A 23,215-nucleotide genomic window follows, 5' to 3' on the forward strand; every position below is an offset into this window, starting at 1 on the left:
CTGCCTCTCGCATCTCCCACAGCCAGAGGCCCAGCACCTGCCTGGCTCATGTTTCGAACACATATCCCCCGACACCGAAGACACATAGTGAAGAGAAAACGAACTCCTTCAAGCGTTTTCAACCAATTAAAAACATCACATAGGGGAATCCACTTGTATACTCATTTCAAACCACTTCTATCCACCAAGAGAGGTATTTCCAAAGTGTTTGTTGATGTAGAAGAGAGAGAGAGAGAGAGAGAGAGAGAGAGAGAGAGAGAGAGGGAGGAATAATGTTTTTGAGTGTTTGTTGGTTTGAAAGAGGAAGACACACACACACACACACACACACATAGTGTTTTTGAGTGTTTGTTGGGTTTGAAAGAGGAAGACACACACACACACACACAGAAAGAGAGAGAGAGAGAGAGAGAGAGAGAGAGACGGAAGTCATGAATTGGAGCACGGCGCGCGATGGACTATTTTCTTTACTCAATTTTGAGCCTACGCGTTGTGATCCACACACACACACACACACACAGATAGATAGTTCTATTATTGTCCTCGGAGGTCAAATATGACCTATGGGACCAAATGAACATGTCATGTGGTGTGAGTGGAGGTCATTAGGAAGAGAATGGGGTCTAAGAGGGCCTCTTTATTTGGCAGTTTAAGGAAGTCAAACATTTAGTATTAAGAAAGTAATCAAATGACAACTTTTGAATTCAAACATGCAAAACGGCTAGTTTATTTGAATTCAAATTTTCCCTCCGAAATTGAATTTAAAATTTAGCGAGTAAAACCATATCATGTAGCATATCTATGGAAAGAGTTCAACACATAAATTGCAGATCTATGATCTCCACTCAAATCGGAGTCATATGTGGGAGTTATGGAAGGCCGAAAATCATAAAATTGTCCACCTTTTTTGGGTGGGAAGAGTGCATCCTTTGACCACTCTTACATATCTCTTACACACCCACCATTCTTGCACACATGGCATACACCTATTTGTCAAAATGTTAATCACCTCCATAAGCTCATGGCAAATAAAGAGGCCCTTTTACACCCCATCCTCTTTCTAATGTCATAAGTGACTCTCGATGCTCAAAAATGGATGAAATGAGCGTCACAATAGAGAGTTCACATCGTGATTGGGAGAGGAAGGTATGTAGGGAGAGATCATGGCTGAATATATGGGAAAAAGAGCACCTGATGTGGTGAAAAGATGAGCACTCAAGTAGTGTGTGGTTACAAGGCTTTATGTGGGTGGTCCCATTCACATACGAGTGCCCACACTCGGTTAGTTAGTATTAATTTATTATCTAAATAGCTTTTTGGTGCATCTCTCATCGAAGATTAATCCATCCATCACGCTGCACCTACAAGATTGACAAGCTTGGCCCATGATCAATATTAATCAATAATAAGAACTCAATCCGTCTGTTCTAAATGGATCCTGTAATATTTTAATATCTTGATGAGAGTAGTGACCTATGTTGGGGCACAACTATGGTGGATGCAGTCAGTGAGGAGCCATGGCATGCTTGGGGATGTGCAAAACAGAAAAACGAGAGAGAGGAGAGAGCTCCACACACTAAAAAAAAATTAACACACACAATATTTGATTAAAGCCTTTTACATATATAAGGAAGCCTTGCCATGAAAACTCAACTAAAAGAGGTTCTCTCACTAAATGTATCTGCATGCTATAGGAGAGCGTTCCCACGGGTTCAAACTAAACTGAACTAGGGCTTGGAAACCCAACAATCCCCCCCTCAAGCCCAAACCACTGACAATGGACTTGGTATAGACCTGTAGAGTTCAATTACCTAAAACTATGACTAGAAGTCCCCCCCTTGACAACAACATAAGTGTGTATGTGTGTGCACTTCCCTCAAACAACAATCAGAGTGAGACAGCAAGAACTCAAAACCAAACATAAACGGGAGCTCTTACCACGCTTATTTTTTGTGGTAGTGTCTATAACCCATACAACTTTTTTGTCATGGAAATTACTGACAATTTATAGAACACTTAACAGGGGAAAATAGTTTTGGACGATGTGTTGTGGACGTACCGGAGTGCTCAAGGCAAATATTCATATTCTACATCACTTGTCTCATTGTTAACTGTATTCGATTAACAAGAAAATCCACTAAATTGACATATATGGCATACATATTCGAAAGAGGTTTTGCATTTAAATTGACATGCAAAATACCCATGATATTTAAAGCATGTTGGTCCTTTAAGCTATCACTTTCAATTGGTCGAAAATACCTCAAATTGATTTGCATATGTTGATTGACCAGGTTCTTGTGATTGCAAAAGCCTGTATCCAAAAGTTCACACATCTTGCTCAATCGGGCCATATGGAGTAGCAGTTTGGATGCACACATGATAGCCAAAAAATAGTCCAACCTAAAGGATCCAAATATCTTCTTTGAAAAGAATCTGACGATACTCCATAATTTTTTCCACATCAAGTAGCCCTTGATTTGCATATGTCGTGTATGAAAACCAAATTCATTGAATCTATCAAGCTTTGACATCATGATTGCAGTTGTAGATAGTTTTCTCCTCAATTCTGATGTCGAGATCAATGAAGATAAAAAAACAAACCAATACGTGGAAAAACAAGCTCACAGTCACTAAAGAGTATAGAGATGTGTGTAAAGGTGTTCTTGATCAAGGCCTATCGATGGTGATGAATAAGATAGGTATGAAAAAGCTCTTTCTCAATGGCCGAGGTAGTGTTTTTATTTTCATCCAAAAAATTGCTCCTATCTTGAAATGATTCAACAAGCAGGAGAGCCTTCATCGTCGCCTAGCAGCTTTCAAGTGGCATCCTGAAAAGCTCTACACAGAGAGTACCGCTTAGGAATATCTTGAGAGATAGCGTTTCAAGATGCAATCGTGCAGGGACTTGTCGGCCACCAATTTTGTAGTGTTTTGAAATGCCACAACAAAACACATCGCCTATTGACGCCTTGCTAGCGACGACCTTTTGAAATGCCACAACACAGCACATCGCCTACTGACACCTTGCTAGCGATGACGTTTTGAAATGCCATCCGCCTTGCTTGGGACGACCTCCACCACGCCAATGGACCAAATTTTACAGCTCTATGGCTACATTCGAGATAAGGTTTTGTATACAGATTCGGAAGGCCATAGATACTTGATGAGCAGCAAAAGCAACACACGAGCCATGATCCTATTGATCAAAGTGAATCCAGATTCAAAGAACTCCCAGATGTTCACAGACTTCAGTGGATCTAGGTATTGCAAGCTCAAAGACGAGGTGCAGATAGAAGTGCAAAACATGGATCCAAGTGGTTATCTAGAAATTTGTACAAGACGGCAAAACATACATTTGGTGCACATTCAATCACGATCATTTTGTATGGGCTACAGTGGTCAGATCTATAGTTGAGAACCAAAAATGCAAGATCCAACAGATCAACCAATAGAAGCCAATCTAATTGGAGAACCAAGTCAAAGGCAGTACAAAGGTCAAGATGGAGTAATCTACAGGTTGATGCTTAGTGTTCTGAAAGAAGATGCCAACAACTTGGCAAGTACAGAAGAAAAAACTTCTCAGCTAGAGCTTGACATGACAGAACCAAATGAAATACCACCAGTCATGGCGTATTTCTCAGATTGTGGACAAAAAGGTGAACATTTTTCTAAAGATTGTCCAAGAAATCCGGACAACAAGGACATATCAACTCCCAAGCAAGGTACAAAGAAAATTGGAAATGCGAATCTCGATGTAAGTGCATTTAACTTGTCACTTTTAATGCAATCAGATGATTTTGCATTACCATTAGAAGCACAAGTAAAAACACTGCAAGTTCAAAATCAGCATAAAGATGCACAGACACTTGAAAAGCTTAAAATTGATTCTTTGAACAACAAATTCCTGCATGAATTTAGTCAAGGTGTCCAGATATCATCGAAGGTTGAAAAGACTGTTAGGTTTGCAAATGATTTTGCATCTACTGCCACAAGTGTGCAATCATTCACGAGTCTAAGGGACACATCAAACAGAATGTTGTTAGCATTGTATGGTACACATAATTCATATGCACACTATGTAGACCAAAAAGGGAAACTGTACAAAAAGGATCAACCAGTATTTGAACGGCCCACATACCAGCCCATAGAAGTGCGTTCAGTGCTAGATCAAGAAGGATGGCTCATTTCAGAGGAAAGAATCTATTATAGTCCATCCTCTCTAGAGTTGAAGGATATTACCCAAGTGAACCCAAAAATCTGTTTAGAGCCAAACTCTCCTCCATCGGAAATCAAGCTTTGACATTGTAACCCAACGATCATATACTTTGACTAAAACAGTCGTAGATATAGACGAGAGTCTAGCATCTATGATTCCTTGGGTCCTGAAACCACAGAAGCTCATATCATAGGAGACCCATGGGATAGACAATATCAGGGCAAAGATAATGCTATCTACATCTTGACTTGGGGAATAATTTGTCATGTTTCGAGGAGATACATAGGAAACTATGCAGAAGGTTTACAGATGCCAAATATTAACACTGCTACCTAAAGTTTGCCTTCACAATCCAAAAAGGTGGGACTCAACTAGAGCCAAACAGTTTTGAGCTCTCACAATGAATCATGCTATAGTGATCACCCTGTGAGGAATTGGATCGTGCTAGCTATGGTGGCTAAAAGAGAAACATGGTGTAAGTGTGTGAGTGTGTGTAAGCAAGGTTATCACTCAAGTGAATTAGGTTCCAAGATAGGATTAGCTTGGACTCATAAACACAATCTTGAGTATTGACTTAGCTTAGCACAAGCTCACCATAGACAAGCATGGAGTGCAAAATGAAGTTGTTGTTTATTGATTCAAGAAATGAGCTTTAAGTAGCTCTACAGCCTTGCTCCACAGTATGTGGGATAAATCCACTCTCCTCTCCTTGACTCACACCTTAGGACAAAGCTCACACTTTACAATCCTCCCCTTGAGGTTTGGACTAAGACAAGATACTGAAGATGCATGATCCACACAGGCTAACAAAATCCACATAGGATGGTGATATCCACACAGGAAAATAAATTCCACGAAGGATGGTGATATCCACATAGGATGGTAAAAATCCACAAAGGATGGTGATGTCCACACAGGATGATAAGTTGGTATCCACACAGGAAAAAGTCCTCCCCTACAAGTAGAGAGTCTACATCTTCCAAATGGGTCTTCCCAAATGCTACCTTCGTCTTCGTCCTTTTTGTCTTCTACTATGTGATCTGATCCTCTATCAGGTCTCTTGCCTTCGTTGCTTCTAACTGCTTCATGGTCTGACTTCGTATCCTCCCCTCGAACGAGTACTTCTGTCCCCTTTTTGTGGTGCAATCAGGATTTATTCCATGCGTCATAATGACATGCAACAATATGCTAAAATATCCTATGAAAAGGTTGATGCAAAAATTAATGCTCTCTTCCATCTTGGTCATACTCCGAGAGCCCAAGCATGCGGAATTTCTCATACAATTTGTCACAAATTCTTTACACGTAGAGAGATTTTAGCAATTTGGAGACTCTCCAATGCCAATGTCTATCCCATTACAAAATCATATAATGTCATCCATGTAGACAAATATAATTACATACATTGCAGGAAATTGTTGTGCTTGGCTGCAAGATTTTAATTTGTACTTTGGATTTTCCCTTCAATGTGAAGCTCCTCTTCACTGTCGGTGAAGCCCCTCTTCACAGATAGGGGAAATGATTCTTTGTTTTTGCTTTTGATGCTCGAAAGAACTCCTTGAAGCTTGGTAATGCCGCGGTCGGTGAAAACGGCCCCTTTGGCAGCCCTTGGATGCTCGATAAAAGTTTGAAGCTCGATGAGATCCGCCTTTGAATGCCTTTTGGGAGGCTTTGAAAACTTTCATGCAGCTTTGTGGGAGCAAGCCCTTAAAGGGTCTTGGCGGCTGGTTCGTGGGACTGCCCCCTTGAGGGAGTTGGGAGGTTATGGAGACACCTTCTTGATTATGCTTGTGGGAGCAGGGGCTTAAAAGCCCTCGAAAATGTGCCTTGGAGCTTTGGGCCTCTTGGAGGTGCTCGGCAGTCACGCAGGCAAGACCAGGTGCTAGGGCCATTTGGCAAGGCGAGGCTTGAAGGCCTTTGATGCTCGAGGCAACGCGGGAATGGTTGCTTATCAGGCAATGAGGCAAGGGAAATTTCGAGCACGCGGGCAGCTCGTCGGGCAAGTGGGGCAGGCGGGGGCAAGCCGGGCGGCGGGCAACGTTCCCGGGAAAGCACGGGCAGGCGCGGGTAGCAAGGCAGTTTTTCGGGCAGGTGCCGGGCAGCGAGCTTCAAAAGGAATTTCTGCATGTGATTGCTCTCCAGCGGACCCGCTAGCTTCCAAAGGCAGTTTGCAATCCCGATTGGCGTCCGCGAGCACGGGGAAGCTGCTTGGTAGAAACGTTTCCACACTAATGCATGATGAAAATCCTAGCTAGCACACCATAGCTCTGATACCAAATGTTAGGAATTGGATCGTGCTAGCTATGGTGGCTGAAAGAGAAACATGGTGCAAGTGTGTGAGTGTGTGTAAGCAAGGTTATCACTCAAGTGAATTAGGTTCCAAGATAGGATTAGCTTGGACTCATAAACACAATCTTGAGTATTGACTTAGCTTAGCACAAGCTCACCATAGACAAGCATGGAGTGCAAAATGAAGTTGTTGTTTATTGATTCAAGAAATGAGCTTTAAGTAGCTCTACAGCCTTGCTCCACAGTATGTGGGATAAATCCACTCTCATCTCCTTGACTCACACCTTAGGACAAAGCTCACACTTTACACACCCTAGGAAGGTGCGAGCTGCAATTCATCAAGCTCAGCTCTAGTACTAGGAAATGCTACACCAGATAGAAGCCCAAGAACTTCTAGCCAATAGACCCCTTCAAAGCAAAAACCATTGGAAGATCATATCGTTGTTGGAAGTTTTCCAATGACCCATAAACCATCAAAAACTGCAAAAAAAATCTTCTATGAAGATCACCAGGGACAAAAGTTTCAATTGATCTCCACAAGTCAAAGTCAAAAGCCGACAAATCCCATAGGGTTCAAAAAAATTCCTATGACCAAACTCACATATGCATATCAAGATGCACATGGTAACGAATATCAGCAAGACCATGACCTTGTACAAATCCCTATGGATGGCTTGACAGAAGTAAAAGACTATCTAAAGATGATGCAAAGCCTCAAGCTGCCAGAACAGGTGATAAAAAAGTCAAAATCATTGAAAGCTAAAGTCCAAAATCTACACAAAGGTCACCACCAAAATCTCCTCCAAAGAGATAGATTCTACCAGAAAGTACAATGGATCTTTTAAGGTCAAAGGTTACTAAAATGCAGGAGGACAATGCTCAACAATTGCAAAAAAATGCATTATCACAGTCATACAAGTTGACATCAATGGAAGCAGGTGGTCAAAGCAAAGAAAATGCAAATAAAGATCAACCAAAGGACATTGCCACAACAAAGGCAGCCAATAAAGAAAGAAATCCTGAGACGATCAAGTGCAACATTGTTGGTGAAAACAAAGAAAAACTCTCAAGCAAAGTAAAGCTAGATTTTCAGCTAGATAAGAATCTAATGTCTTTTCGCACTTGAAAAAGATGTGGCAAACCACAGCAGGAAGATGCTCCTGAATTTGTGATTATATCAGGAAACAAATGAGCAGAATGCTGGGGAATCATCTCCACCACCATTGAAGTAAGTTTACAGATCATCATAGCTCAAGTTCATGTGATCACAGCAAAAGATATGCCAGACGACATCATAATGGTAATGCCAACGGTCAAGAAGATATTAGAGATTTAGAATGCAAACATGATGGAGTCTTCAGAGACAACAAAGAATGAAAACCAAGGCTGGTCACCCGTGAACGACAACACAAGGTCCTCAAGAAAAATTCAAATGGAAGATCTTATTGAAGATGATTCATCTCCATTGAATAGAACTTCAGAAGAGCTTGAATCAGATTAGGCATCAAGAAGTGTAGATCAAATAGAGCAAAGAGTAACCACATAATATATTGAGCAAGTAATGCAACCAAAGTCAAAAGTTAAGAAGAACGGGGTTGCTGAAAATCAGGAAGCAATAGGAAGTCCAAAGATCAATCACTCATTGCCAGCTGAATCAGCTGATGTAAGTCATCTTGGAAAACAGAGTCTCAAGTCACCCTCCATAGAGACACGGTTAGATCAAGATGAGACCATGGCAAAAGCAGGACATAAATCTTCAATAGAGCCAACACTGAGAATAGTTATAGTTCTCAGTAGTACAAAAGGAGTAAGTGTCAGATGCAATGCTCTACTGGATAAAGAAGTAAAGTTCAATATGATTGCAGAGAACATCCAAAGGATCCTCCAGATCACTCCATGCAAGCATGATAGCAAAACAATGCTAGGTATGCATACAAGTCAAGAAGAAATGGTTGCTACCCTTAGTATCCAAAATGTTGAAGAGAAAGTAAAGTTTTAGGTAAACTCTTCAAAGGAAATGCTTGCAGATGTAATCCTTCGACAAAGAAGATACAATGCTAATACTCTCTTCTCCAAGAGGTAGCCAAAAGCATTTACAAGTACAGTTAATGCTAGATTTAGAGTTGCAGAAGTCACAGGAATCAAAGACAAAACTTGTAGACAAGGGTAAATCTAAAGTGGAACTTCCCCCAATTAGCACGAAAGGTGTGACAGCACATGCCTCTACATCAAAGAACCCTCGTGGATTAGATACTTCTTCAAGCAAGTCAGGATTTCAAAACTTCAAGTCAATTGCTGACCCAACTAAAACCTCTAAGGAGACACCCAAAAAATCAAGGATATTTTAGCCAAAGTACTCAATAAAGCAAAGGAAAGTCAAGCAAGTGTTTGTTCCGAGCACTTTAGTCAAAGTCAATGATCCGGTTTGGATTAAAGACAGGAAATCAACACATAAAGACAAACACATGGGATGGATAGCATTAGAATGGAGCTTAAAAGAACAGGAGTACTATAGAGGTAACAGACAGATATGGGTGCCAAAACCAAAGGTTAGGGCATATGAAGTAACGTCAAGTCCTTCCCAAGAAAGAAGGCCCACAAGGTATCAACCTTGACAATATTCCTAGGATACCTAAGGAGCATGTATACAATGGAACAATCTTGAAAGATGTTGAAGTCTACCACATCTCACAAGAGGATACATAACAAAGACAGATCTCAAAGAATTTTCCTCTTGGACAAGGATTCTACAATTATTATACAAAGATTTGGGTACTAGTCAACCACAAGCCAAGTGCAGCTATACCAGACCTGCATGAAGATCTCAAGATGTCAACAAGACTTAGAGCTAAGAAAAGTCAACAAAGGAGTTACAAAGGTACTCAAGAGATTTGGATTCCTAAGTCTTCCAATGCTCCGAGTCAAAAGCCAGACGCCCACAGCCAATAGAGGCCTACAACAACATCAAAGACTCCTATCAACAGGCCCAATTGGAGAATCAAACAGATAATGGAGTCTTCACAGTCAAAGAAGGACAACCCAACTAACACGAATGGAGATTTGAAAAAGATAAAACAGGTATGGCAAAAGAAACCTTCAATGCCAACTTGGTCCTTCACCAATCCTCTTTTTGAGGATTCAAGCTTACTTTTACCTAAAGACATGTTTGTAGTAAGCACAAGAATGTAAAATGTCAAGTTGCCAGGGTGTAAAAAACACTCTTTGGCATAGTCAGAGTCGGCTTGCTGAGCCATAAAATGAGCAAAGCATTAGACCCAAAGCTTCAAATCATATTAAACTTTGTGCTAAGAGTCAGAGTTATTAGGCTTACGCTCAAGCTGGAAGAGTTAAGCATATCTAAAGTTGTGTCGCTCATGCTGGATGAGATGAGCATAAGAGGCGAAGTCTATTAACTTACAAGTGGTGGAGTGTCATAGAGTCCAACACTCACGCACAGTGCACAGTAAGATGAGAGCACATATCCTCTTCAACAAAAACCATTCTTAAAAGGGTGCCAGCTTGCAAAGCCATGACATATGCTTTTATAGCTACACCATCTTTTTGAAGAAACCCTCAAAATCCTTCTTGCATAGCATATTGTTTTCCATGCATTTTGGTGTATGCATAAATAGGATGTCCCACCATTGGACATATGCATTAGACACTCTTTTTTGCTTCCACCTATGCACCTTGAGTGGACTACAACAGGCAGACCAATGTTCCATCATGCTATCCTCTCATATTTGCTTCCTTTTTAATTCCATATCTATTAGCAAATAATCCCTTGAGTACTTTATTAATATTTCCCATGCTAATAAGTACTCCAATAATGCGCGTATCCCAAAGGCACTTTTTTCCCACTGGGTTTTTTCCTTTGGTCATCTAGGTATTAGACAATTTAGAACCTCATCATTCTACTTCCCTTGTACATACTTTTCATCAATAAATAGCAGCCTCATCATTATGCTAATACAATGGACAAATGCAACATCATCACTCACAACTGACATATTTTGACGAATGAAGATGCTGCAGCCAATTGAACCTCATCAAAAAATTCAATGACCAATGAAGACAATCATCCCATCAACACCCAATCAAAAACCTTCCACAACCTCCACGGACACTTGTCAACAGTGTCCGAGGATGGGCACTAAAATTGAAAGAGGGGAATGTTAATTGAGCCGACGTACGTCAAGAGCTGCTAAAGATCAAATCCTTATAAATGCACATCGAAGATGAATATGAAGAAGCAGTCAAAATGGCCATGTATTGTAATTTCTCAATTTATTTAGCCATTGTGATAATTGTAACGTGTTACGGGCTCAATAAGAGTTCCAAGATGTAAAGCATAGGTCAATTAGTGTACCTAGGTTGCAGATACAATAAGTGTGGAGCCTCAAAGGTCTTGGGCACCGGACATTACACATTTTAGAACTTGGCTAAGGTATAAAAGCCAACTTTGTAAAGTTTATTATTAAGTTTTGGATAATAGAAACACAGCGTGAGCTAATGGCGCTCACTTCTCTCCTTTTCGCGCTTTCTACTCCCTCCCCGGTTGTCACATTGCAGTTGCGTCTATTGCGTTGCAACCGCAGGTAAGAGCTCTACGCATTGATGTAAGCATTTCAAGGTATTTCGTAGGTTTTGGCGTCGCCAACCTGCGGCCTAATTTCGTCATAACTAGGAATTAAGCTTTAGAATCAAAAACTAAGTATAGGCGGGGTATTGGGGCATCATTGCTAAGCATTTAGATGCATTCTGGGTCGAAAACGACCAGGTCAAAAACTCACTGCTGTTAATAATCGTGATTTTTGCACTAACCTAAAGTGAGATTTGAGACCTTAAGCATGTGTGCTTAGGTCTTATAAACATTTTCCTAGAAGTTTTGTAATGTTTGGGTGTCGTTTGATGCTGTAACGGATGTGATTTGTTTGCCGATGAGCGATTAGCTTTTAGTGATTCCTGTCACTTGAGTGTAGCTTGAGTTAGATGCGAGTTGTTTGTTTTTTTTTGAGAGATTGACAACCTCTTGTAGCCTCTATGTACTAGTCGAGTTAGCTTCGTCCCATGGATTGACAATTATATTTGTGGTTCTCGCTATGTCTGTAATAAGATAGGAGTGAGGTTAGACACCCATCCCACAGGTATCTATTGTGAGTTTTTCACTTCACTTCTTAAGGTTGGAATGACCCAACTAGTCTCACATTTACACCATTTTTCGGGAAATGTATTTAGTTTTTCTTATGAAGTTTTAAGCAAAATAGAATGCAAGTTTATTTGGGCCTTGTTATCGAGTTGAAGTTTCTGGGAGATGTCTGATAGACATTCCGAGAGTGCGACAAAAGAAAAATGGGGGTTGAGGGGTTCTATTGGAATGTGGTATTATTTTGTTTTTGTTTGTTCAATGATGGTGACATCCCTAGTGCAGACATGTGTTCCAAATTTGTTAAAAGTTATGACAAATTCACAATATTGATTACAACCACATCGAGGTTCTAGCTTAGTCCAAAGAAATTTGTTAGAATAAAACCAATGTTTAATAAGGTCCTAGAATTTCCATCCAAAAAGAACATCATCCAAAACCTCGCAATTACAAAAGTATTACCCAAAGACTTTTTAAAAAAATAGATTCAGGAGGAAATACTTCTATTAACTTGCTAATAAACAAGTAGTGTACAGAAACTTGTCCATTTAAGGGTTTTGGTATACCCATGACATGGTGCTTTACCCAATAACCTCATAAGAGATGGTTTACAAAATAGAACTTGAACAAAAACAGATAATTTTGGGAGGTCTTACCACTTATGTGTGTGACAGTGTCTATAACCCGTACAGTTTTTTGACATGGCACTAACTGAAAACTGACATCCCAAAACAAGGCTTTTGATTTAGAAAATATATGATTGTGTTGAAAACAGACATAACTATGACAAAAATTGTTGGTGATAAAGAAACAATATTTGAAATCAATTATGTCCCTTTTTTTTTGTATTGTTGAGTTGTTGCTACTATTGACTTCAAAAGAGTGTAATACTCTCTTTCAAGCCCTGTGATGTGTTTTTGGCCACCCTTGCTGAAACGTCTTTAGTGATTGCCAAATTATATGTAAAATTTGGATTGACAAGAAAGAGCTCTTTTGCTCACTTACAGCTTGCTTTGTATGGATGCAAATCTTTTCCATGAGGGACAACCTTTTGATAAGTTTCTCTATATATAGTTTATGGCCACCGTCGACACTTGGACCACTTGTTGAGCTCGACTTTTGTATACCGCATTTTGCTATCTTTTGTGCAAGTACCACCATAGCCTTTGCAATTCAATGTGTGCCAAAACGCTTGCAAAAAGACTCCATCGAAACTGTCGACATGCGTTTTAAAAAGCTTGATATCGACAAGTAATTGCCCTTTGTTATTACTGCGTGCATTTTGAAATGTTGTTGTAGGTCTTTGAGCATCTCAAGATGCTAGCCTTGTTGTGCCAACTGCGCAACAAACTACCTAAGTCAATGTTTCAAATGGCTATTGTAATACTCTTACTGGAAGAGGCTTTTATCAAATTAATGATAGGCAACTCTACGTGCAAAGTCGCGAACGTTTTGATAGGCTGCCCCAAAAGTGCTTTCCTATCTTCAAAGCCTTGACCTACTCAAACCACGACTAGTGGTGCAGTGTTTTGAGATGCACTCTCATCGGCCACCCTTGTTGATAAAGCACACGGGGTGCACTCGACGGATCAACGGCCCGAGTGCATCCCACCATTGGATCAAATCTGGCTCGGAAAAAAAATTCGCGCTACCTGTCCCACTCCCGCCTCGAGCTCGCGACCCCTTCCCACCCACTCGCAGACCTCAACCGTCTCGCCTAACGCGCCTCCATGCAACCAATGCGCCTTTAACAATATAAAAACCTGCCCCCTCTAGGCATGTCGATCCAACGGCCTAAAGCCCCTCGCCCTGCCGATCGTGCTCCCCGCCGTCGATCCCTCGAGTGACACCCCGTGTCACTTATAAACGAGGATCGGCCACCAGCTCTGATCCTTCGTTTTGAGAAGCCGCATGTAGCAACTGCGCATGGGCTTTGGTAGCGCCAATGCCCTCCTAGGCTCACCAACAAAAGGGATGGCATTTTGATATGCCTGCAGGACTACGACCCTCGCTCAAACTTGCCAAGGACACCGCTTGGTCTCAGATACCACTTGATAGGCTTCGTCTATGGAGGGTGCTAGCAAAGGAGAATCACCATGGCGAGGAGATGACGTGCAGAGAAGAGGTAACGAGAAAGAGAGAGCAAAGATAGCAGATTGACACACAATAACAACCCTTGTATATTATTGATTCGAAGACTATATATATATATAACTACTTTTCCATGCAAAAATCCACTAAAATGGAGGCATTAACTGCATGCCTCAAGAGTAGTTTCCCACAGGTGCAACAGGCTTGAAAACCCAACACCCAAGCCAAACATGAACAAGCTTTACATATCATAATCACTTCTTTTTATGATAATTATGTAAGTTTTATAGGTAAATGCCATCATGAAAACAAAGCTTGGGCCATTTTAGAAAAAAAAAAATTGGAGCAAAAATTAAGAAAACAAAATAAGTCTCAAGAAGAAACTCTAAAATCTCACAATGCTCGAGGAGGAAGACATAGTAAGCCAAGTCAATAGACCCAGCTCACCTATAGTGAGTGTGAATTTCCAAAGGATGATAAAGTTGCAGTACTTCTAAGTACATTTAACCTTCATTTTATGATCAAATTGTCTCTATGTTAGAAAAAAGGAACCCACACCTGCACTCCAAGATGTTGTAAATTCACTACATGCAGAAGAACAGAAACACATGAAAGATTTCCCTTCAAGGGGAAGAGCATATATAGCATCATCCTCATGTAGTATCAAGAAATGTTATGATTGTGAAAAATTTGGTGACATTGCTAAAGAGTGCTACTTGAACAGGGTCATCCCCCTTCTAAGTGTTGTGCAAGGAACTCTAGCAGTAGCAATTGTAGCAGTAGCTTCAACAATAACAAAGCAAGAGGCAACATAAAAGGAAAGAAGAAATTTTGAGGAGCAGCGCACATAGTTGATGAAAACAACAAAGAAGAATCTTATGTTTACCTTCTCCTACTTAAGGGGAGGTTCATCATTGTGTGTGGATATAGTCTGTCAACCTGTGTGGATAGGTCATCTTCATTTCATCATGTGTCGATAATGTAATGTCATCATGAGTGGATATAGTCCGTGCCCAAGGGGTGGATTGTTGGGTGGGCGTGCCCTCTTGGCTGATCCATTCTTAGCTATGGTCTATGCATCACCTCTTAGTCATATTAGTGTGTGTGGCACACACCTCAGAAGCATGTGTGGCAGTATCGCAAAAAATATTATCTTAAATATTTTCCACCTTACCTATGATAATCCTGTATGTCACTATATGGCTCTTCTATATGAGAGCACCATTTGTACATTTCCATAATGCAATATATTCTAGTGTTACTTTGTATTAGTGCTTGCAATATCTTTTACACTCTCATTGATCTTTTAATTACAAACTAATTATGAATGCCTCTCTTATCAAGCCACCATAACGCCTTGCAACTGGTGTCAGTATGTCACTATATGGCTCTCCTATATAAGAGCACCATTTGTACATCTCCATAATGCAATATATTCTAGTGTTATTTTGTATTAGTTCTTGCAATATCTTTAACACTCTCATTAAGCTTTCAATTACACACTAATTATGAATGCCTCTCTTATCAAGCCACTGTAACGCCTTACACTTGGTTCTGTATGATGCATAGGTGTTTAATCTTTATAATCTTCCACATGTGTATGCTTGTAATCAACTAATATATTAATAGAAGTTTTTTTATCAAAAACTGTGAGAAATAAATTCCATTTTGTATCACCAACACGTACATATTTGAAAAATGTACAAGGTTTACATAGAGTTTTGTCTTATGGTCATGATATGATATCTAGGGCTCCAATGAGAAGAATTACCATATGAAAGGTACATGAGGAGTTATGGATATTAAAGCACTATGCATTTACTAAAAAAAACAACAATGAAAGTATCCTTGACGATTGGAAGTAGCTAGTATACTTCAATCCTGTGGCAAATGAGTTATCAAAAGTGGAGTTACTTTCCACCAATTTATATTGAACACGAGCTACTTCTAAGGAGAATGTAGGGATTTCAATCAATATACAATGTGTATGACCCTTGGCATATTTTTTACTTGTAGGACAAAGCAATAGTGAATAATTTTAACATGAGGATTGCTTGTTAGCACCATTTAAACAACATATGTTATGGACTTGTAGGGGCATCTTTCCAAAAACAGCTTTGAGCTCGACATCGACAGTATGTGTGTGTGTGTGTGTGTGTGTGTGTGTGTGTTTTCCAATAACAATATAACATATACATCAAAAAATCCTTACAAATTACAAAAGACACTAGAAACTATGTCAATGAAAAGGTGGTATAAATCACATTCATAGTTCATAACAGTATTAATACTCAAGTAGGAGAGAATCAAGAGCCTAAAAATATATAAGTCCGCCATCTTCAAGCCAAGAAACTTTGAAAACCATAGTTGAGAAGGTAACCCTCATTTGCACCCATGGAAACAACACAACATATAGTTAGCATTAGCACCGTATGCAGGTGATGCATGAGTATCCCACATGTTATAGATGTCACCCAACTAGGTTGCTTTCAAAGACTAATATTTAGAAGGTAAAGCTAACAATAACATATATTTAGAGATTGTTTCTTTTACAATGAGTTGCAGGGAAAACATGTAGAGCCCCTTTAACTTTGCAAGCTCTCGTGAGATAAGGCCGGAAACGAGCTTTATGAGGATTTTTAGCCCCGAAGTGGGCCATATATACTTGTTTCTCAACTTTACAGAGTTTGGCATTAATTGCCGCTATTTTTTGGGTCAATAATAGTGATCATACATGCAGTCAATCTATATTTTGGAGTCTCCTGTAACACAAAGAATTGTTAGTAAGTATGTACTACACCTCCCTAGATGGAGGCGAAAAAACCGCATAAAAGGTAGTACGTATGAATGTTCAATTCCACTTAATCACAAACACGTAGAGGTGGGATATTCCAGAATCCTGCAATGGTTCTCAGAGGCCAAGGGAGTGTGCCACAAAGGCCCATTAAATAACTTAAAATTGATGCAATAAGCCTCAAATGTAAGTTTATCAGAAAATAAACCATGGTAGTTGACCCAACGACCAGACTAAGTCCGTCGCAATTACTTAATAGTAAGGCATTACTTACCAAATCCAGCTTGTGTCAGATGACTTTTTCCTTTTGATGCTATAAATGCATCTAATCTCTCTATTTTTAACCATGAAGTGCCCAAGATGACTTACTAACCTTTCTTTAAAATATTACAAACGTAAAGTGTTTATGATATGTCAGGAGACCTCTATTTAAGGAATTCATTGAGCTTCAAAGGGACAAAGTAAACCAAAGTCACCGACCATGTAAGGCCTAATAGGTCAGCAACGGCATTACCCGAAACCCAATTAAGGTTACAACTATTAGTATCACCCAAAGAACCATATCCCTTTAAAAAAACCAACCATTCACAACCATATTCGGCCACATGAGTAGTTATAACGTAGGACAGTTTTAAGTGCCAGGTTCAAGCCCAATCCTTAGATAGAAGTACATGTTTAAGTTAACATAAATGTCCAAGTTAGTCGATATTCCGTTCGTCATAAAAAAACATTAGGCTTATATTTTGTGCAAGAGCTTTGCCATAGATCTGTCACACAACAATCAACAGGTATAGCTTCGTTTCAGACCGCATCTGAGCAAGAAAGGCAAGCTCAGAAACAAACCCCAAAGGAACCTCATCAAAAAAATAAGCGCGGCAGCAGCTGCCTCAGTAAAATAGACCAAGCCTGCTTATTCTAAAACCTCTCAAAAGTAAGCCAATACCCACCATATAATATAGGGTCATTCACCAAGTTTTATGTAAGATGTTGCCTCCTCATTGATGTTTTTTTTTTTTTACTTCTAGCATTACTTCTTTAGCCATAAAAAGTCTCAAGGAAACCTATTAACCTGCATTGAAGAAAGGATACAACCTTTCAATGTATTTCACTGCTATTATACATGCCTATGACAGGTCAGTAGATATATATTGAAAGAATTCCCTGAGCTTTAAAGGAGAGTAAAAAACCAATGCTGCAGATACCAAAGGGTCAGTAGAAGTTGCCAACCATAAGCAAGCTAGTTATGACATAGCAACATAATAGTCATACTTTGACTTAGTATAGCCAAGACATGCATGAGTTTTCTTACCATATCAAAAGTGAATGACAAAACATCCATGAAGCTTGGACAGTAGTTCCATAGCAGTATCTTAAGTCACCTGAGATTGAGTCGGAGCAGCCAACTCCACAATAGCTTACTTGTCTTTTCCTCTTTCTATAGATCCAAACATTCTAACACTACACACCCTTGCTGGCAAACCCTCACATTCCAAAGGTACAGGCAACCCTTCACTAGTACACACACACACACACACACCAAAGAAGCACATAGGTACCAATGCTAAGTGAGCAAGGAAGCTCACCTTTTATAGGAGACGGTGCCAGTAGCCAAATCCTTTCCACAACAGTATGGCGGGTCCAATCTTCATGAGGGAGAAGAGCCATTTACGCCGCCTCGTAGAGAGAGAGAGAGAGAGAGAGAGAGAGAGAGAGAGAGCAAACGCCGCCAGGAGTGTCACCGCGTCATCAAGCGGATGAAGACAAGGTTATACATACAGAGTCAGGCCCTGCCAACTCAAACCCCACTATCCCACTTAACTCCTTCTAAAGTGTTAGGTACCATACATTAAGAATCCACCCACTGATTTCCAACATTAGAAAGTCACCTAGTAAATTCAAACCATCAATCACAAGATCTTTCCCAGACCAATACTAGTCACTGAGACCGATCACCAGCTATATACCTAGGAAGTGGCAACAAAAAACTCCTATATACCAGGAGGATTTAAATTGCGTATAAACAGCAGTGTGTGTGTGTGTGTGTGTGTGTGTGTGTGTGTGTGTGTGTGTGTGTGTGTGTGTGAGAGAGAGAGAGAGAGAGAGAGAGAGAGAGAGAGAGAGAGAGATGGCCACCAAAGGAGAACAACGATAAGGTGAAGGCTTCAATAATCGTATGTGAACAAGGATACCATGGCTTCTACAAAACGTGTGTGTGCTTGTGCGGAATTGGGTTATTTGTGAGAGTTGTAATGGCTTGCAGTGGCGATGTGACATTTCTTATGTACACGGCGCCTTAGTGGTCATATGTGTACAAGGATGACAATGTGTACAAGGATATCATGGATTCTACAAAATGTGTGTGTGCTTGTATCAAATTGGGTTACTTGTGAAGTTCATAAAACCAATTTCATCAATAAGAAGCGATTGAGATTGGCTTCCAGCTAAGATTGGAATATTGTTTTCTAGTATCATAGTACTACCTTGGGAAGGTGCATTTACCAAATGATTTGGCGGGTGGGTGGATTCCGGAGAGGAATCTTGAAGGTTTATCTAGGAAAAGGAGCTCCAAGTGCTTCAAAACATACCATACTACATGGTCGAACCAAATGATACTTGACTCACAAGGTGCTTTGTTATCTTGAAACTTGCAAGTACATTTCACGTAGGGCATGTAGATATTCCAAATAGAATCGGGGTACTATTCAATCGAGGCTTATGATTTTTGCATAAATACGACCTTTTGCAGGAACCCTATGTGTGACAAGTAGTTACAATTACAAAAACAAGGTTAAGACCACATTGCTTCTTCAAGAAGTTAGTAAGATCTACACTTGACGACAAGAAAGAACCTAATCCTTCGTTTAGTGATAATATTCATGTTTTTTATAAAATCCTTAATGGCTTCGATCCCTTCCTTGGTGTATTTGTCAATCATTGCAAGTAAGTCGCACCCGATCATAAAGAGTAAGGAATTGAAAAAATGAGAATCCTCTGAGACGTATCCTTGGGCGAAAGGGACATACTGTAAGTATAAAAATTGCTTGGTTTGAATTTTTGGCATTTTCAAGGTAATAAATGAGGGTAAATAGGGTCTAATCCTACAGGATTTAAGATGATATTGAATCCTAGCTAAGGCAATTTTCTCCAACGCCTTCTTTCATACCAAGTTATATGTTAAGACCTCCATTCTAGAAGCCATTTGGAAGAGTAGTGTCTTGAAAAATGCCAAGGCTAAGAGAGTCAAAGCACAGAGGAAATGAATTTAAGTGCTTGTACAACCTAAAGAAAACTAGCCAATTACAAAGATAAAGCGGTTGTATGTGGTAACCCTCTCTCCAGACTAATCATAAGCCTTCCTAATCACCAATCAACCTATAAGGTATGACCACTATGAGTCTTAAAAACTAGTCTCGGGAGGAAGAGGTCTAAGGGTCAAAGTCTTCAATCTATCAGCCTGAGCATCTCCTCTGATTCCTAGAAAAAAAGATTAGAGGGATATACTCGACCAAAGACCCTGACTGTGCGTACAAACTTCCATATGCTCTAAAATTTAGTACAAGAGTAGGCAAAGAATGAAACTCCATTCTATTAGGCAAAGACCCACTTCAGTTGTTATCCATGTCCCCAAGAAGCTAAAAAGGTTTAAAGATGAATTGAGCATTGGAATTAATCAAGAGTAACTACATATGTCAGCAAACATTCTCAAACCAAATCCACAAGTTTATAAATGAGAGAAAGCAAGGTATCATTTTCACATTTACATTCAAATTGTCATGTAAGAATGGTAAGGGCTCTGGGGACTATTGAGAGCGAATTACCCACGCCTTGCCAAATATTTTATCAAGAAGAGTTTTTAGTGCAAATACTCGGCATTATATTTTTTAAGTGCAAATAGGGAAAAAAATGTACCAGGTATGCAGTGTACCTACACTATATACCAACCATAGATTTTGTTGCAAGACCTGTGTTCAATTATTGGGATAGACTAAGAAAAGACCAAATGAATCCCAACCATTTTTCTCAAATAAATAAATTTCTCATTGCTAGCAAAAATAAGGTAAAGCCATGACAAATCAAATTCAACAAGGGTTGACCAAATTCATCAAAGGAGGATATTCAACCCCTGCCATGCAATTCAGCAAAACTACAAATACGTATGTAGAACACATTCTGAAAAAGAAAAAAAAAAGAGGAAAATCTAAGCAGCTTCTCTCTCTCTCTCTCTCTCTCTCTCTCTCTCTCTCTCTCTCTCTCTCTCGTCACACCAAAGGCATGCTGATCGAACGATCCAACCAGGGAGGTCCAGACGTCCACAATTGCGAAGGACTACACAGCATCAACGGAGGCTGCATCAAAGGATTCGGATCACTTTGGTCCGACATGCACGACGCCCAGCCAAACTACTGACCGTGGAAAAGATTGATAAGATCCACAAGCGACCAATGCTGTGATTTAGCTCTTTTCGAGGACACAGCCACATATTGTGTTGTGGTTGCCCTCATTCACATTCCCAACTAATTGCTTAGCTCACATACTTTAGTTTAGGACTCTATAGTACCCCTTTTTTAACATTTCATTTCATTTTCATTTCTCTGGCAATGGTGTTGTTGCACTCGTGAGCCAGCAACCCGAGACAAGAGAGAGGAGAGGAGGCCGACACGCAGGGAAGGGGGGAGGCGTAGGAGAAAGAAATAGGGAAATGCACATCACGAGGAGGAAACACAGCCGACCAAAAGTTTTCTTTTTCAATAATGGCGTCTTCAATATGAGGTCACCAAGCTCAGCATGGCGAGATGGTTAGCGTATGAGACGTCTCTGAGAATCTGAAAACTGGTGTTCAGGTCTGCTGGCTGGCTCCCGTTGTGCCTGGAGAAGACAGATCGGAATTTTTATAGATTCCACCTAATATTCTTGATCAAAATAAGTGTGTAAAAACCTTACCCCAACTTCTTGTTTTGTTTACGGCAGCACTCGAACGTCGAAGTCGGGAACACAACCTCAAAAAGTGAAATTAGTAGACGTTGGTCCGATTTTCAAAGGTTTCTCAGTGACAAGGAAGTCTCTTAAGGGTGATATACAGTCAACTTGCCAAAATGCCATTCCAATAATGTAGTACAGACAGGAAAAGCACTTGAGATGACGAGGATGAAGTCACCATAACGCCCTACTTGTCCATAAGTGAAAGCAATCAACAGTGCAGTGAAACAAGTAGAATGTGAGAATTGTGCAATGAAAGCCTAATTGAGGAGGGAATGCTCACCTTATATGGTAAGTGCTCCAACTCCAAGTGTAACAAAGGCATGAAAGATGTACTCACCACGATGGTGTACAAAGTAATCTCTGCAAGCTGAGAGGTGTGAAGTAAACAAGGCATATAAGATTGCAGAAATCAAACAACACAAGGATTTGTAGCCTTAAGAGTTAAAAGAGCTCCAAATGATGTGAATTGTAAAAGATGTGTTCACCAATGCACTTTAAGAGCCAAGCAATCCGTATTCTGCACTGGTCCCTCCTTACTATGAGCCAATCACATATCAACGTGATTATTAAACGAGAGCTACATCCATCAAGTCCTTGAACATCAACACAAGAAGTGGGGAGCTTTCTATCAAAATCACACGGAAATTATCATCTGCCGGAAAGATAATGGATCGAGCTTCTTGGACAATCCCCTTGTGCTCGGTTGTGCAATAGCGCAGATGAGTACATCACACCATTTACAGATGAGTACTAGCAAACAAAAGTCAATCTTCCCAAACATAACAAAACCAATAGCTAAAGCTCGAGACAAAGAAGCGCTATACATGTCATTACCATGCATACCATGAGGTTCAAGGGCATTTCCATTCTCCTTAGGAAGGGTAGAGAATGGAAGGGTGCAGAGTGACAGTAAAAAGATACATGTCCCAATACAAGACTCAATTAATTTGTCCTGCACAACCCAAGTAAAGCATAAACTCCTGCCATCATCATAGTAAGACAACCCTTGTATCCTCTCTCTTCATAACCTTCATAAGTAGTGTAAACACACATTTGCAGGACACGCTTTATACAAAGATATGTATATTGTTTTCTAGGCTGTAGAGCAGGAGGAACCTTATTTAACTTGGAGCTGTAGTAGAGGTGGAGACCCATTTTGAAGTCCCCCTTTCAGTGAAAGAATAAACTCAACTGACCTCCTAATTACTCAAGCGCCACAGGGTCAGATTGCCAACCGGCAGCTCTTTCAAATCCGTTCTTTCCACTTTGATAATCTCGAATAGCCTCCATGACTTGCTCTTTGGTGTTCATAACAAAGGGACCATACTTGGCAACTGGCTCATTTAGAGGTTGGCCCCCGATGAGAACCAACCGGCAAGGCGCCTTCGATTTGTTCCAGACGCTGACACCGTCACCCATTCCTAATTGGACTGTGTGATGAGCTCCAATGGTTGGTCCATCAGGAGATCCAAAATTTAATTCACCTTCGAGGATGTATACAAAAGCATTCCAGCCGTCAGGAACAGCTTGGTGCAAAATAGCCCCAGGCTCCATTTTGAAGTCCAAGTACATTGTTGGAGTCCTCGTATAGACGGGTGATTTTACACCCATTGACTCCCCAGCAATGACGGAAACACTGACACCATCTTTATGCACTTTGGGAATATCCTTGTCTTCCAGCTCTTGATAATTAGGC

General features: G+C 40.2%; 2 protein-coding genes across 2 annotated transcripts in view; both read right to left on the minus strand.

The window, feature by feature from the left end:
- Positions 1-16,142: 16,142 nt before the first annotated feature.
- On the minus strand, positions 16,143-22,674 carry LOC147460388 (uncharacterized). The gene is made up of 6 exons (XM_086511698.1): positions 22,646-22,674; positions 22,363-22,538; positions 21,800-21,879; positions 21,671-21,703; positions 21,481-21,536; positions 16,143-21,405 (listed from the first exon to the last, which is right to left on the minus strand). The coding sequence occupies exons 1-6, from the start codon at positions 22,672-22,674 to the stop codon at positions 21,300-21,302; spliced, it is 480 nt and encodes a 159-aa protein (XP_086367824.1). The 3' UTR covers positions 16,143-21,299.
- LOC147460389 (RmlC-like cupins superfamily protein) overlaps positions 22,486-23,215 on the minus strand; it is a 6,050-nt gene continuing 5,320 nt past the window's right edge. The window contains exon 7 of the mRNA XM_086511474.1: positions 22,486-23,215. This exon is cut by the window's right edge and continues 6 nt beyond it. Within this exon, the coding sequence (XP_086367600.1) occupies positions 22,723-23,215 (493 nt within the window). The 3' untranslated portion in view covers positions 22,486-22,722.

The sequence above is a fragment of the Adiantum capillus-veneris genome, chromosome 4, assembly GCF_014529385.1.
Source record: "Adiantum capillus-veneris isolate H3 chromosome 4, ASM1452938v2, whole genome shotgun sequence".
Taxonomy (NCBI): domain Eukaryota; kingdom Viridiplantae; phylum Streptophyta; class Polypodiopsida; order Polypodiales; family Pteridaceae; genus Adiantum; species Adiantum capillus-veneris.